This window comes from Watersipora subatra, chromosome 11, assembly GCF_963576615.1.
Source record: "Watersipora subatra chromosome 11, tzWatSuba1.1, whole genome shotgun sequence".
NCBI classification, from domain to species: Eukaryota; Metazoa; Bryozoa; class Gymnolaemata; order Cheilostomatida; family Watersiporidae; genus Watersipora; species Watersipora subatra.
The window spans coordinates 11,089,414-11,106,566 of NC_088718.1; the positions used below are offsets into that span (position 1 = coordinate 11,089,414).

The following is a 17,153-nucleotide window of genomic DNA, read 5'->3' on the forward strand; positions in this document are numbered from 1 at the left end:
TGATTAACCAAAACATAGACGTATGATGTATGAAGTCAATGCTGATGATTAGCCTATGCGTAAATGTGAGACAAAAATGCTTCTGACGGTCATCATTCTGGCAAATTTTCTTCATCTGGTCACCAGGCTACATGTTATGGTTACCCAACATGGCAGATAATTATAATGTAGGGTAGAAACAGATTCCACAAATACTGAGAAAGTCTGCATGGTATTTATGCGCCCCATATTAACTTTCGATTGATGGCTATAGAATTACACCAATCAGATTTTGCATACATCTTGCGGTGTGCACTAGCGAGAAATTCTTCCTTTACTCAAACAGGAAATATAAACAATTGTCCATAAAATTTACTGTTCTGTTTCTAATTTCTAATTCTAGTATAATAGTGTTCTAATTTACTTTCTGTTTAATACCTATTAACGAGTATGCTTTGCTTTTGTGAATAAGAATTTTGAAGAGAAACCTTTTAGATAATCTAGTTCAAAAAATGAGTCATTTTAAAATAATTATATAGTCACAGCTGTCTGAGTCTGTCCTTTTACTACTTGAAAATGTTGATAAAACCTGGTATTGGCAGAAATTACACAAAAATATTATTCAAATCCTAATCTGTAATGTTATCTGCTACTGTATGAGTATATGCAATAAGAATTTGTGCTGTCAGTTAACTGTTAACATGTAACAAACTACATTCCTTGTCACCTCTCTGTTGCAGATCTCCTTCCGGAAGCTTCTTTCCATACACTTAGCTTCTGCTCACCCACATATTGATTATGATGGTGTCATGTACATATCAGGGTCCTCTTTTGCTGGAAGGCCGAAACATCATCTGGTTAAAGTACCTCCATCTCAAAAAGGTAGATTGTTTATTTGAATTCACCAATTTATGGCTTGATGATCAGCTGCGTGTTTCTTGCGGATCAACTAAAGAGCACCTGTTGCAGGTTTACGAATAGAGTCAAAGTTATGGTTTAGAATGGTTCTTAGAAACTTTCAACAACTCTTGGGGGGGGACGACACTCACACAGATCAAATGAAAGTGATAGAAATACTTAATGATTCACAGGTTGAGGTAGTACAAAGTTTGTGGTAGCAATAGCATCCAGAAGGCTGACTAGCTTAAAGCTATTTCCATCCACATATAGTTAACCAAGTTTTGTCATTTAGCTTTTGTATAGTTTTATATAACTTTTTTGTTTTAATTTTATATGTAATTACCAGAAGTATTCATCGTTTCCTTAAGCAGAGGAATGTGTGAAACAAATTGCAATAAATTCTAATAAAATACATGCACCTGCTTTTGACCGTTTCAATATATGAAGGAAATATCAGAATCAACTAACTTTGTATGTCAAGGTTTGACTGTAAATTTGTGGAGTTGCCAGACTGAAGCTTCCATTATGAAGCTTCTGAAATAAGCACATTCAAACTAAGGCAAAAAAAGGTCACACGCGTCGCTCTTGAACTCACGACCAGCCATTTTCTGTTTGAATGCTGCAGTTGTTGTGTTTTAAAAGACATTTAAACTAATCATTTGTGAGAAAGTAATGTGAATTTTTTAGTCGATAAAATATATTGTCCAATCAAATGTGGGTTTCAGTTATGCTAGGCTGAATTACATTTAGCATTCGTGAAATTTCTCGGTAAAAGGCTTTCTAGCTTCTGCTAGAGTTAGCTTACTGTGCGGCTGTTTTGTAGGAGATGAACAGGAACTCTTGTCTCAAGCCACCATTCTGTCGACGATACAATCAAGGTCAGCTCTGAACCCTTCCTACTTACACAGCTTTGGTATGACTGAGAACTACCTGATCTACTGTGAAACACCTGTCTCTATCAGTCTGTTCAGAGTATTGACCTCTAGAGTAACTGGGGCAACGGTGAACAAAGCTTTTAGCTACAACCCAGATGAAATGGTATGTATGGCTTTACTTTATTGCTAAGCTGACAAAAGTTCTTGTGTCGAACTTTTGAAGATTCTAGTACCGTCCTTTTCGGACTATAAACCGAACCTCTATATAAGTCGCATCTGCTTTGTTTTCCAAAAACGATATTAAAACAATATATAGGCTGCACCTTTGTATAGGCCGCAGAACGAAGCTTTTTAACTCGGCAGCAACTTTGCTGTTTAAAACGTAACAGTGCCGTTAGGCACTGTTACGTATTAACCGACACTTTTAACCTAGTACCTAACGGAACAGTACCGTTAGGCATTGTTTCGTATTTTCTTTCACTGCTAGAGGCGCACTAACCGGATATTATGGTTAATGTGCCCTAGCGGTGAAAAAAAAACAACAGAATAGCCGCACCCTTATATAAGCCGTATGGCTCAAATCATCAGAAAAAAAGTAGCGGCTAATAGTCCGAAAAGTATGGTAGATTCTATCAGAATGTATCAGTAATTTTCTATCATTTGCGATGTTTTTTGATGTTTTAGGTGATCTGACTGTATATATACATATACATGTATATATATACTAGCTCAAGTGCGGTTTGACTAAAAACTTCATTTTTAGTCAAACCGCGCCTGAGGAGTGCACCGCACAAAACCGACAAAACCGACTAGTACTTTTACTGAAAATTGACGTTATCTCTAATATTTTTTCTATTATATATAATAGACCTATATACTAGCTGAATGCTCAGGTATTAAAAAAGTCTCTGGACAGAAAATTAATTTTTATTTAACATATACATTTACCATTCTAACTTTTGAAGTTCATATCATGAAAAAAGTGTTTTTGTGCAGTTCAAATGAATTATGAGAAAAAATAAACAACTGTAACGGTTTTCAAACTTTTTCAAACAATTGTAACTTTTAAATTTCATATTATGAAAGAAGTGTTTTGTTGAAATAAATTAAAAAGGAAAGTAAAACTGTAAAGGTTTTTAAAAGAAAAGGGGAAATCATTAGCAAGTTATGGCTAAATATAGTCTGTTTTGCTACGATTACAATGCAAATTTATTTGGTATACAATTATATGATTTTAGTTCGTTTCAGTGTTGGCATCATAAGGCGAAAATATCGTATTGACGTATAGAGTGGTATAGAAGCCCATAGTAATTATCTAATGCAATCACCTCCTGGTAAAAATCATCAAAATCATCATCATTAAAACCTAGTAATAAAACAATATGTTAAACTTGGTAACTATAGTTACCTATACAATAACTTTAATGTATTTTGTGGTTATGATCTGCAAGAAATGTAATATTACAATGTAGCCTACTACGTGCATCATTCTTACCTTTAAGACCGCCCTGTAACATAAGCGCTGAATCTAACTTAAATGAATTTAGCTTACTAAAAACATACTTGAAGGAAGTTTCAGTATGCATTTTAGTAAACTTTAAACTAAAATTTTATCATTTATCAGTTTGCGAACCAGTTTTTACCAAAACTGATGACGCTGAACTGAGATACAATCGCGGAAAACTGTGGCGGAAAACAAATTAGTCCTAGTATGGCAAGGACAAAAAAGCATCGTCTTTCATAAAGTTAATAGAATTTCAATGAATACCTCATTTAGTGTATGCCATCGAAAAAAGGGTATCCGGTATATGATAAGAGCGATAAAATGCCAAGGACTGTATAGCTCAGTGGCTAAATGCGTGGTTGGAAACTCGCGGTTGCAATCTCCATGAGTTCAAATCCAGCGTGCAGCGAGTTTTTCATTCCAAGATTTTAATAGCTTTAACTGGACATACCAAATTTAGACAAACACAAACTTTGAGATATATATGTACAGTTATATATTATTATATAAAGTGTTGAAATGAATACTTCATATAAAACTATGGAAGAAACTAGCTGGAAGATTTAAATAAAGTTTATTTAATTTATTATATAGATTTCATTTATTACATTCAAGCTAACTAATTCAAAACCAGCTTGAATGTAATAAAGTAATATTGTTGTTTTACCTTGATATTTATTACTTTACTATAATTATAGCGTGTAAATAAATATTTGTTTAAATTGGTTATGACTACAGACAAACCTTTACATATAAAGTTAGTCTATTAACTGTTAAATCAAATTTTCCTTAAAAATAAGATGTAATTTGTTTAATTCATTCCAAGAGCTGTTTCATACAACTGTACTGTAGAACTGTCATAACTTGAAAAACATAAACTACAATTCATATGAAAGCCCAAAAACCTATGATAACTCATTTATAAATTCTGCAGGTATGTACACAAAACATTAAAACAAATGCTTAAAAGCAAGTAATCATACAAAACTAATTTTGTTCCTATATGTGCTGCTAAAAAACCTTTATAAAACCCCATACCTCATTTGCCTTGTCACAAAGATTTTTATATTTGTGACATTTTTTTAACACTTCTCATAAAAATGAATACAAATAAAATGAGCAATTAGCAGAATTTTGATAAAAGATAAATAACAACAATACAGAAGTTGTCCTCTCAACGTCGTCTGCCTGAAATGCTGCTAAGAAAATCTGTTGAAAATTTTATCTGACATATATACACTGTGGCTTTGTGCGATCTAATATTTTTAATAATTCAACAGACAAGAAACCTTTTCACTGAGCAGATCATTCAAAGGCTGTTGCTTCAGGTCAAACCAGACATTTATTATGGTTTGTATTTTAGGCTCAGTTTCACATTATTAAAAAATCAACAGGAGAAGTTCTGCCAGTGAAATTTCAAGTGAAAGGTCTATTCTATTTTCACACAATAAATTCCTATGAAGACGACAATCATATAGTGATGGATGTATGCGCCTACACAAACTTTACAACCGAACGTGAGTTGAACATAATTGACCAATAATATGATTAACATTATCTTGTTGTCCGTCATGAAATGTGTCACAACTGCAAATCTATATATAAATTTCAAAGTCTGTCATTCCGTCTGTTCAGCTATAGCTATTGAAATAAAAAAATGAAAGATCTGCTTCATGCTGGATTGGATCTCGAAACCTCCTGTTCACCAGGCGATAACCTAACCAATTGAGCGGCGTGAGATGCAAGGGATTTATTAGGCGATATGAGTCGTTACCTCGGTTAAAATACGCCTAGTACTCTTAGTAGAGCAGGAACATAAACTTATCTTTCAGCCTTTTCCTTCGGAGGGTGGGCTACTCAAACTAAGATGTTTTATAGTCAGATATTTATGCTGAATTCAATTATAATGTTTCTACACCTATGTGTTTGCACATTTCTGAGCTAGAGAGTCCTTTCGAAATGGGAGGGGGCAACTCCAAGTTTGGTTGGAAAACCTTACATATCAGACAAAGAAAACTATTTTATAATCTCAAAAATTAATAAATGCTTTTATTTGAGATTAAGTGAGTCAATTCTCAGCATTCCTTAACCCATGCCAAGGATGCAGCAAAACCACTTGTTTCACTGTCTTGATTAGTCTGTGAAGGAAACCCTAGTCAGAGTGACTAAATTTCAATATGAGACAGCCAAACAGTATTCAAACAGATGGTTGATATTAGAAAAAGAGAGCATTCGATGTGAAATTGCTCAAAAAGTGCTAAGCATTGAGAACTTTGATGAGAGTTCAGACTTGTTGTCATTATGCCTGTTATAAAAAGTATTGTAACAAACCCGTTATGGAAAGAGCTGAGCAAAGACATGAGAAGAGACAGAAAGAATGTGATACAGCAGAAGAGGTGAGATCAGATATTTCTAGCTTTACAAATTCATGATGATTACTCCATGATGATGGTACATTGGTGGGAGAAAAAGAAAACATTTTCATTTTTGTCTGCACATTTTGCGAGCAGCAAAATTAACTCTTTGCAGTTTACATGACGTGTTATAGCCTACAATTTGGACATAAATTTATAGATAAATTACATGTATGATCCTTCCTTGGTTTTTTGCATATGACCACACAAACTACGATAGATATGGCATGCTGTACTGAGATAACTAATCTGAATGTATGGCGTAGCAAGGTGTTTGAGGCTCTTATGAAGAAGGGGTATTTTACTTATCAATCACGACATCACTGTCCATTCAGCTCTATCGCTTGTGATCAATCTATTGAGCAAACAGTTAAAAAAGACTCAAAGTCTCACAGTGGAATCATATGGTTTACCAGGAATCATCGACCTCTCAATGCTGGACTCTATCTCACCCAGAATGAACAGCTGTACATACAGACATGAGGAAGATGCTAGTGCCTGGTGATTCGGATGCAGCAAGTTATGAAGTGCATGAAAAGGCATGGAAGGCTGATGAGAAAATGAGGGAAGTCATGAAAGACTCATAATAGCAAGAATAAACCTGTTTGCGTTTCAAACCACCAAGCTAGTACATATTACCAGTGGTGCAAAAGCCTCCATTGAAGTGAAGCAGGATCTTGAAATGGCAAATGTGATAGGAGAGAAACAGCTTTCAGAATTTGTCCAGAGGAGGTTAAGCACCCAAAAGATTGATTTCAATGCATCCATCAAGTCAAACAAGCTCAAAACCTTCTCCACATTACCATCAGCTAAAAAATCAAAAGAAAAGTCCTAAAGTGTTCGCACAGACTGTTTGAGAATTTGTTAGTGATCAGCCAACAGCTTAACTTGGATTTGAGAAGAGTGTTATCATTCTCTCTTGGCAACATCAGCTGGTCCCTGGCTAACTCTGATGGCTCTATATTGAAGACTGCCAAGTCGGCTCTGATGGCTGCTGTTGACGAAGATGTTGATGATCAACCATCAATCTATGTTAATCAGGATCAGCTACCAGTCTTTGACGCTGTTGTGGTTGATGCTATGGCCGAAATTCAGACCCTGAAAGCTCCTCCAACTTTTGGCATGATTGCAAATCAGCTTTTGCAACAGATAGTTAGTATTGCAAATGTATATCACACATGTCGTGTGGATTTTGTTTGTGACACATACCCTGATATCAGCATTAAAGAAGGTGAGAGAAGTCATAGAAGTGTGAAAGGAAGGCAGAAGGTTGCTGTGTTTAGTCCGAACTTGTGAGTTTTTAGCAGATGGCTCAAACAAGACTGCTTTAGTGAAATTTTTAAAGGATACATGGAGGAAGCCAACTGTGAAGCAGACACTAGATCTTGTAACAGCTTTTTCTCAATAATGCCACATGATCAGCTATGACCTTGATGGATCAATCACTGTAAACCAAATAGAGAGTTTGACACCAGACCACGAGGAAGCAGATACGCGCATGTTATCACATATCGCAAAGACAATGGAAGACAAACCCAGCTCAAAAGTTCTAGTCAAGTGCCAGGACACAGATGTTTTCCTAAGCTGTCTACCTCTAGTGAATGAGCTGCCATCACAAAAACTTATTTACTGCTGTGGTAAGAAGCAGTTGAGATATGTAAACAGGCTGTCTGTCTACTGTCCTCACATCCGAACGATGCAAAGTACTGCTCGGGCTCCATGCTCTAAGTGGATATGACAGTGTAAGCGCATTCTATTCCAAAGGAAGATAACTTTCTTCAAGAACAATCCTGAATTCAGTAACACACTGAAATCATTAGGAACAAATTTTGAAGTTGATGGTGCAATAAAATAATCTGTTGAGACATTCATACGCAGATTATATGGTGAGGAGACAAATTCCATCAATGAAGCAAGGTATAAGATCTGCTCACCATCTCGGACATCACAACTAAACCTACCACCCACACTAAGGCTGCCTATCAGGCCGCGATATGGTGAAGAGCCAAGCAAATCATCATCAATGCCCCATCCCCAGCAACATGGATGGTTTATGGAAGATGGAGAGCTTAAAGCTAGATGGATAACACAACAATCAGCACCTCCTGATGTGCTCGTGGACATATTTTGTCGATGCAAAACTGGGTGCCAGTCTCGTTGCTGTCCGTGCAACAATACAGATCTCAAGTGTTCAGACATGTGCAGAAGCAGCTGCTGTAGCAATAGAAATCAAGAGGATGGAGATGAAAGTAGTGATACAGAAAACTCAGATGACTGTGAATTAGAAGGTTAGCATTTGAGTGGTATTGTAACCAAAGGTGCACTTCATGTTTGATTAGAACACATTAGATTTGTCACACCGTATAAAAGACTGACTAATTGCGATTTCACTTGCATAATAAATTGAACGGTTCAACATAATAAGCATTAATGATGAATATATGTATATTAAAATGTTATATATGCATGGTCTGAGTTTTTAAAAAATACTTTTCATTTTGTTTTGCAGATCTGTAATGATATATGAGTTGCGGAATAACAAGGACAAGCTGTCAAGCTGCCACAATATCAACCAAAATGGGAACACATAATATTATGTAATACAATTCTAATATTATAATAATTGAAGAATAAATTTCTTAATGTTATCAGAACTGATTCCAACTTAGGTGATTGCTAATTATTTAGTATTTATATGCCATTTTCATTATTACATTGTTGGTAGAAGCACATGAAACATTACAGACATTTATTTATATAAAATAATATATTAATTACATTGCTTAAAAATGAACAATCTGAGAGGTGTAGAAACCAGATATTTGAAATCAGCTAAAAATTCTGATCTAGATGCCACTCTTATCACATAGCCCACCTCCAAAAGGAATAAATCACTTTTTTTGACAGCTTTTTGATGCCCTCCTGCTCTACTATCTGTGTTACACAAGGTCACTAAAGCTTGCTCTTAAGGCTTTTATTAGTAAGTTTAGCAATACGGGTAGTAGCTTATTTAAATTAGTCATTGGCAATGTGCCAGGCTAATGACAAGTGGCAGGCAACTACATTACCTGCCACTGTTTATAAGCTGTTTTTAATACCCGTGCAACGCCGGGCATTCGGCTAAGCTTCATTAAGAGCTGTGTCCGTTTGTCTGTCCGCTCTGAAGCCATGATTAAAGGAAAAAATACATCGCACAGGAATTGAACTCGGGTATCCGGCTTTGCAGTCAAGCGTACTACCAACTGTGCCACTAGACCACCTTGTAACATGGTGGAATAATTGAGCAGACAGCGATTACACATGAGACTCTCTCAATGCGCATAAAAATGCCAGTGTACTACTAACAATAATAATTTTCACCATAGTAACAGCGGTGTCAGTCTGTCAATGTGTAGTCATAATTAGAGGCTTAGAAAAAATATTGCATCGTACAGGATTCAAACCAATGACTTTCAGATTCATAAACGGAGATTCTAACGCATGCTCTAACCGACTACCATCTACCATTTCAGAATATTTTTACACATAGTTATTACACCTGATGATCACTCACATCACACTAGACTGCCAGAGTACTAGTATATATAGCAATATAGCAATGTCGGCAGCAAAAGCTCACGTATTTGTTTAGCTCCTTTCGTCAGCTGCTTCTCAGCTAGTGTTGGGACGGTATATAATTTAGTGCCGGATAGGATATTCTTGTACTTTTTTATCGGTTTTCCCAGTGTCGGTATCCTCGGTATTTACCATCTTCGGTATCCTTTGCCAACTAAAAAAGTTTGGTATTGTCGGTATTATAGTTCGGTATATGGTTTTCAGTGTGTGTTTAACTTCAGCTTACCTACTGCCCATTTTTATATAACTCAGGTGGGGGATAAATCAAATATAAAACGTATAAATATATCAAACGTATCAAATATCAAACGGGGTTTTTATCAAATATAAAACGTAATATAACATTTTAAAACATCAGTAAAACATTTTATCAATGTAAGGCATAATATAATATTAGATACATACCCTACAGGATGAATTTATTCGCGGAGTTATATTTCGTGAAAATTGCCATTTCATGCATATTCGCGGATTAGTTTATTCGCGGCTGAAAACTGTCACTCTCTATGAAGAGTTAACTCTATTAAGTCTACCAATAGAGTTAACCCTACGCATGCGCAGCTGCGCGCATTGCGCGTTTCGTTTTCTATTTAGCTTACAACTACGGGTCGATCGTGCTAAGCTATAAATTTTTTGCTGCGTTCAGAGGTTTTCACGAATATTCATAGATTTGGAGGCCTTTGATGAACCAACAATTTGTGGTAAGTAATGAGTTTTTCACATCTACTAAATTAGTTGAATTTTACTTTGGTTCTTTGGTAAAACGCAATATTTATTTTATCCATCCCTACTGCTTCATTATTTGTTTTAGTGTGAGAGAGAGATTTTTCATCATACACGGAAGAACAATGATTGCAAGGGTGGTAGATGTCATTCTTAGAAGATCACCAATCATTCAGGGAGGTCTTGAAATTGAGGTAGAAGTGGCCGCAGCTGCTATTGAGGAGAATATGTCTGTTCTAAAAAAGGAACAAAAATGCTTTTACGAGCACAAATCTTTGGCCAACCGGCAAAACTTTACAATAGTAAGCCTCTATGAGAGTTCTGATGATAACTTCCTTACTAGTCATGTAGTAGCGAGAGAATCGCCTTTAACATCTACCCAAGACAGTGACAGCGATATAGAGCTGCTATTACCAAAATAACTAGTCAGAGAGCACCATTACACGCTAGTATTCACTTATCAAGAGTACCAGTTTAATTTTATTGCTAGACAACCGCCATATGGACTAAACTGTTTATATTTACTCCATTCATTGTTTGTAAAATTTTATTTGTATTTGAAATATTTTATTTGTACACTCAAGTTTGTAATAAATTATAATATATCTATACATGAAATAAAATATATGATTTAATCATGTTTGCTGCAGCGATATCAAGGAATTGTTGTCGATGAAGGGGTCTAGGCTGACTGGTTGCTTCTCTGCCAATATTCCTGCCTTGATGAATATTACTACTTGTCTCTAGTTTTCGTAATTGGAGTAGGTTGTTTCATTCTCAATCTGCAGTAAACAAAAAAGAAAAAATATTAACGAGTGTTAAGGAAGTACAAAAACAATAGCTGAAGTATTTAATGAAAGCGATCAGTTTTTAAACAAAAGAATTAACTAATGCAGTTAGTTATGGAAAAACGTATCTGCACTGCAAATCAAATACATACCATAATGTCTAAATCAAAATCATGATCGTCCTCAACTTCGGCAAAAGAGATTGATGGAGTTGATTTCAATGTAAAAAGACTAGGAGAGATTTTTTTGCGATGACGAAGCCATGCCGAATAACTTGTGAAAACCTTGAATAATTTTGTAAAGTTTGATGCAATGGCAATAAAACTCGAAGCCCGGCGATGATTTTAAAGAAGTTTTGGAACTCGGCTACGTTTAGTACTTCTGCCTAGTGGCTATTTTTGCGATGACGCCATTCTGCATATCTTGTGACAACCTTGAATAATTTTGTAAAGAAATGTGATGCATTGGCAATGGTGTTAGCTCAAAGCCCAAGCAATGATTTTAAAAATGTTTTGGAACTCAACTACATTTAGTATTTATATTAAAAGCTAGCCTAGCAACTAGTTTTCAATTTGATGCAGTAGTTATTCTCCCTTGTGATTAAAAATAGAACTAATAATTCGCGGAATTGACTGTTCGCAAAATCACGAATTTTTATGACCAACGAATATTTTCATCCTGTAGGGTATAAGTAAGCGTGGTAATGTTCGTTGAAGAAAGAGTTATAATATAATTCGCATGTGTTGTGTTTTCAGAATGTCTGAGAAAAAAGTTGTGATTGCCAATGTGTGCTGATCAACTCTTTTTGATTAGAGTGTTCGTCAAAGATGCGTTTTTGCTATTAACCATAACATTAATTGATGCGCGATTTTTCTTTTTCATTTTTCTTATTTCTTACTCATTCAGTTACATAGCGATTGTGGGCGAGACGTCAAATGAGCCCTTTCATAAGCAGCTCATTGTGCGGGAGATTCTCCCTTGCACACGTCGCTGGTAATGCTGTAGCCTGTCAAATACAAAAATCTTTCCGGATAACCAATTACTGATAGGCTTTCACGGATAAATACCGATCATATCAAACCGGCCGCGGGGATAACTAGCTGTCACCGAAAATGATTGGTTTTCCGGATACCGATAATCACTCGATGTCGGTAAAAGCGGATAACTCCTTACCGGTCCAATACTATTCTCAGCGTCTAGATTGGCCTGTAGGACTCATTGTTATGAAAGATCTATTTGAATACGACTCGGAGGTCCTGGTTGGTTTCTATCAATTTTACTCTCTCTGACACCATATCAAAATTCGAACACAAAATCAAATCATTAAACTGTATTGACGTACTTTTAAGTACATGTAATTACTTACACAGACAATATAAATTTGTAAATGGTAGTTGTGTCTCCAAACATTTCGTGACATCAAAGGGGTTTGCTCTTTTACCGCCACTCAGTGCGCCCAGGCTATACAATATACATATCAATTGATTCCTCAGAAGATTTCCTATCCTTTGAATGCATTCATTTAAAGCAAGAACCATCCGAGTAGTCACTAGGTGCACGTAAAACTGACAAAGTCCGCTTATTGAAATCTGTTAGTTATACTCATACATAATGATGTCCAATGATCTAGTTTGGAGAGTATCTCTTTATGTTTAACATAAGAAGAGACATAATGTAGCCAGTGTTGGGATTATTTCATTGTTAGAAACATAGGTGGGTAGTATAAATTCAGTGTGCATTTGGGGTGTTTTCAAACTAAATTTTATTGCAAAAATAGCTAAACACTTTGAAGAGAGTGAGAGAGCTGTTACTAAGCTAGACGGAAAATACAGCTAAAAGGTATGCAGACTCCCAAATGTGTGTCAACCTCTACTTTTTATAACGTGTCATAATCTACCTCCTAGTATCCATTCTTTTAGCAGAGAAAGTTATTTTTAACGCCATACGTTAAACCATTTATTTGATTTTATTGGCCAATTGTTGCCATTGTTTTGTTTTACGATTTTTGTATGGCATAAATTTAAAAACATTTCTGTTGGAAATGAAGTTATTACCAATGAAGTAATATATATGTAATTATATATACATACTAGCCAAATGCCCGGGTAATAAAAGTCTTTGCACAGAAAATTGATTTGTATTCAAAATATAACAGCAGTTACCATTTTAACTTTCAAACTACGTATCATGAGAAAAGTGTTTTGTGCAGTTTAAATAAATTAGGAGAAAAAATAAAACAACTGTAAAGGTTTTCAAACTTTGTCAAACAATTGTAAATTTCAAACTTCATATCATGAGGAAAATGTTTTGTGCAGGTCAAATAAATTAAGAAACAACTATAAAAATGTTTAAATGTGAAATAATTAGCAAGTAATAGCTAAATTAAGTCTGTTTTGCTACGGTTACAAGAAAATATGATTCAGTAATGATACAATTAATACGAACTGAGAAAAAAATAAAAATCTTGAATACGTTGAATTAATAGTAACAAGTCTTGCATAGAAGTGTGTGTGTATAAAAAAGGCTACTGTTCCACCAGAAGATATCCTTCAAAGTTTTGAATATGACGATACTGGTACTTATCGATACTGGTACAAATGTAAACATGAGATACCGGACTGCCTTTGTTTGACCGAAAGGAAAGATAATCTAGAGGCTATTCCTACTCGAGATAATACACTTGTCCGCGTGAAAAACCTGACTGCGATTTAGCAATTAAACCTTACGAAAAACCGGAAATAGAAGTTGACAAAAACACGAAAAAGCATAGAAATAGCATAGTCAATAGAGTTTCAGTTACCGTAATACGTCAAATCAAGTGGGTGAAATCAAGAAAAGGGTGCATATAGTAAGAGCGATAAATTGTAAGAGCGATAAATTGTAAGAGCGATGAATTGTAAGAGCGATGAATTGTAAGAGCTTTTGTGGACTCGTAGTTAGTCAATTGGATTACTAACCTTCGGTTGCGTTCTTCGTGAGTTCAAATCCAGCAGACTGCGAGCTTTTAATTCCAAAATTTTAATAGCTATAGCCGGATGTGTGGAAGACCACATACGTACAGACAGACGACAAACTTTGAGATTCATATATACAGTGAAACGTGGATAACTCAAACTTCACCGGACCGAGTGAAGGTGTTCGAGTTATCAGAGCACTGTCACAAGTCCATGTATTTATTAGTAGCCTAGATACATATACATATATAAACTATAATTCAAATCAAAAGCTTAAATGGCTTGTTTCAAATTAAATGTTTCTAATGTAAAGTTTAATAAAAATTTATCGGAAAGTATAGAGATTTTTCTATCACTTGAGATTTGTTTGTTGTTTTATGTGATGTGACTGCCAGGACGTTTTCAGATTAAAATTGGCAAAACTTGATCGCTGTTGAAATGCTCAGAAGAAAATACATCTTTTTCTTTTGAGCGTTTTAACCAAGATCAATTTTGCCGATTTTTCTTGAAGTTTATGCGAAGGTTACCTCGTTTTTCCTTGCCTTTGAAGGACCATCGCTAAGCGGATGTTTGGTAAAAATCAAATTTTACCAAACCTTATAACAAAAATATTTTGCTGATGATAGTAATAACGATGCCTGTGAACTACTAAAAGAGAGGTTTATCGCTTTGGCTTGGAATAAAGTGATATTCTAAAGCGATAACAACCGTCTCGGTAGCCGTTGGGCAAAAAACTGTTCGAGTTAACGAAGTTGAGGTTGAGTTATCTGAAGCAATTTATCATTGCATGGGAACAGACCAAACAAAACCGTTCGAGTTAACTATGTGTTTGAGCTATCCGAGGGTGAGTTATTCATGTTTGACTGTATATATATATATATATATATATATATATATATATATGTATATATATATATCTAAATATATATATGTATACATACATGTATATATAAATACTAATAAAGTAACATACAGTCAAACATGGATAACTCGAACTTCACGGGACCGAGCAAAAGTGTTCGAATTATCAGAGCGTTCAAGTTATCAGAGCACTGTCACAAGTCCATGTATTTACTTATTTATTAGTAGATACATGTACATATACAAACTATAATATAAATCAAAAGCACAAATGGCTTGTTTCAAATTAAATGCTTCTAATTTAAAGTTTAAAACGTTTTTATCAAAAAGTATAGAGATTTTTCTATCACTTGAGATTGGTTTGTTGTTTGAGGTGATGTTATTGCCAGGACGTTTTTTTAGATTGACATTGGCAAAACTTGATCGTTGTTGAAATGCTCAAAAGAAAAGACATCTTTTTCTTTTGAGCGTTTTACCCACTATCAATTTTGCCGATTTTTCTTGAAGTGCAAAGATTACCTTACTTTACCTGGGATTCGTTAAGAGCAACACTCCGAGGCAGTTCAATTAAAAGTTTCACGAGGTTTTACGGTACATTGTATATCACTCACGCTTTTTGAATGGATACTTATTGAATGTACACACGTATTCTGTGTTTAGGTCAAACGATGAATAGTTTTTTTTAGCTAAGACAACGTATACGTTTAATTACAACAATTTTTAAGACGTTTTAAACATTCAACATTCTGACGTTGATTCAACACGGAATCAACGTCGGAAAACTATTCATCACGGGCTAGCCGGGTCACACACTCAAAGATTTTCGTCACGCACATACAAAACAAAAACAACATGCTGTGTTCGTTTTGTATGTGCGTGGCGAAAATCCTTGCGCGCGTGACCCGGCTAGCCCGTGCTATTCATCGTGTAGCAGTATAAATCAAATTTAACCAAACCTTTAGAAAAGTCGTTGACAAAAATATTTTGCGATGTTGGTAATAACGACGCTTATGAATTACGAAAATATGAGGTTTACCTCTATGGCTTTGAATAAAGTGATTTTCTAAAGCGATAACAACCGTTTCGGTAGCTGTTGGGCAAAAAAACAGTTTGAATTAACAGTGTTGAGTTCGAGTTATCTATAGCAATTTATCATCACGTGGGAACGGACCAAAGAAACCGTTCGAATTAACCATGTTTTCGAGCTATCCGTGGGCGAGTTATCCATGTTTGACTGTATATATATACTGATGCTATTGTGTATATTGACAGATCTTTTTCACGTGAGCCTGGATACCCTCAGGTCAGGCAAATGGGCAACGGACAGTGGATGGAAGCAGCATGATCAGCGACCAACGAGGCTAGTCTTTCCTCTAAGGGATGCAAGCAAGGAGCCTCCTAACAAAAATTTAGTCACCCTGCCAAACAGCGAGTGTCGGGCTTTTTGTGTCGCTGAGAATCTGGTTGACATTGATCCAGAAAAGCTCTTACCAGAAGGTATGTTACTGGTGCACAGGTAGGCTGAGGTACTTTTGTTTTAGTCAATTGTTCAAAGTAATATAAAAACAAGCTATAAGGGGCAGCCATAGTGTGTCGACATATTTACTACTGATGTATTTGACATCAACGTGTTTGCTTCTTACGTTGTATCAATCACCATGTTTCCATGACACGCATGATTCGCAAATTTGAGTCAATCCGTGAGTTAACCGCATCATGGAAACGGCATAAATCCGCAAGCTAAGCAAGTTCTGTCACTTGCAAATCTTTATCGAATTCATCTTGCTTGCGAATAATGAATAATTCAAATAGAGGTTTTACAGTATTTGCCTTTTGTTTTTCTACACAGGCATGCGAAAAAATTCATGAAAACCTAAACCCACATGCAAACATAACAATACTTCCTCACACCCAGAACACTGCATATGTTCTGATATATCTATGCAGAGAGACTGTATGGGTCGATTGTAGGAGAGAATGGTCTGGACATGCCACAGATAAACTATGAAAATCACAATGCTAGGAAGTACAGGTACTTCTATGGAGCTGGTTTGCTTGTCAACAACTATTTTCGTAGTTCGGTAAGAGGCTCCTTGACAATTAATAACCTTTAGATTTGTCAACAATGAGCATATGGGGAGCATAACATGCATGGGATGCTATCATTTTTAAACTCTGGTAACTTCAATGAAACTAACCATGTCTTACAAGGTATATTTTTAGTAACACGTTTAACGACAAGAATGAAATTTCTCCAATTTGAAGATTTATTAATTGGCCTTCAAGTCAAGAGAATTTTAAATATACCGCTAGGCAGTGCTTCTCAAATAGTGATGTGTACGCCCTCCCTCTCCCTGAGGGAGTGAGGCTCCGTTGATGAGGCGTTAGACCTCAGGGAACGTGTTTCTTGAATTTTTTTATTGTGTTTTTATATTGTCTTAAAATAAAGTGCAATTGCACCTCCATTACGTCAAGGGAGCAATGGATCTATCCTTGCCTGAGTGTTTGCAGCGAGCATTCACTCAGCGGTGGCAGGGGTT

At 35.6% G+C, this 17,153-nt stretch overlaps 1 protein-coding gene across 1 annotated transcript in view; it reads left to right on the forward strand.

Moving 5' to 3' along the window:
* Positions 1 to 17,153, forward strand: part of LOC137407816 (carotenoid-cleaving dioxygenase, mitochondrial-like) — a 33,009-nt gene that overhangs the window by 13,489 nt on the left and 2,367 nt on the right. The window contains exons 5-9 of the mRNA XM_068094196.1: positions 720 to 861; positions 1,703 to 1,917; positions 4,622 to 4,775; positions 15,886 to 16,110; positions 16,585 to 16,694. Of these exons, the coding sequence (XP_067950297.1) occupies positions 720 to 861; positions 1,703 to 1,917; positions 4,622 to 4,775; positions 15,886 to 16,110; positions 16,585 to 16,694 (846 nt within the window). The remainder of the gene's footprint in view (positions 1 to 719; positions 862 to 1,702; positions 1,918 to 4,621; positions 4,776 to 15,885; positions 16,111 to 16,584; positions 16,695 to 17,153) is intronic.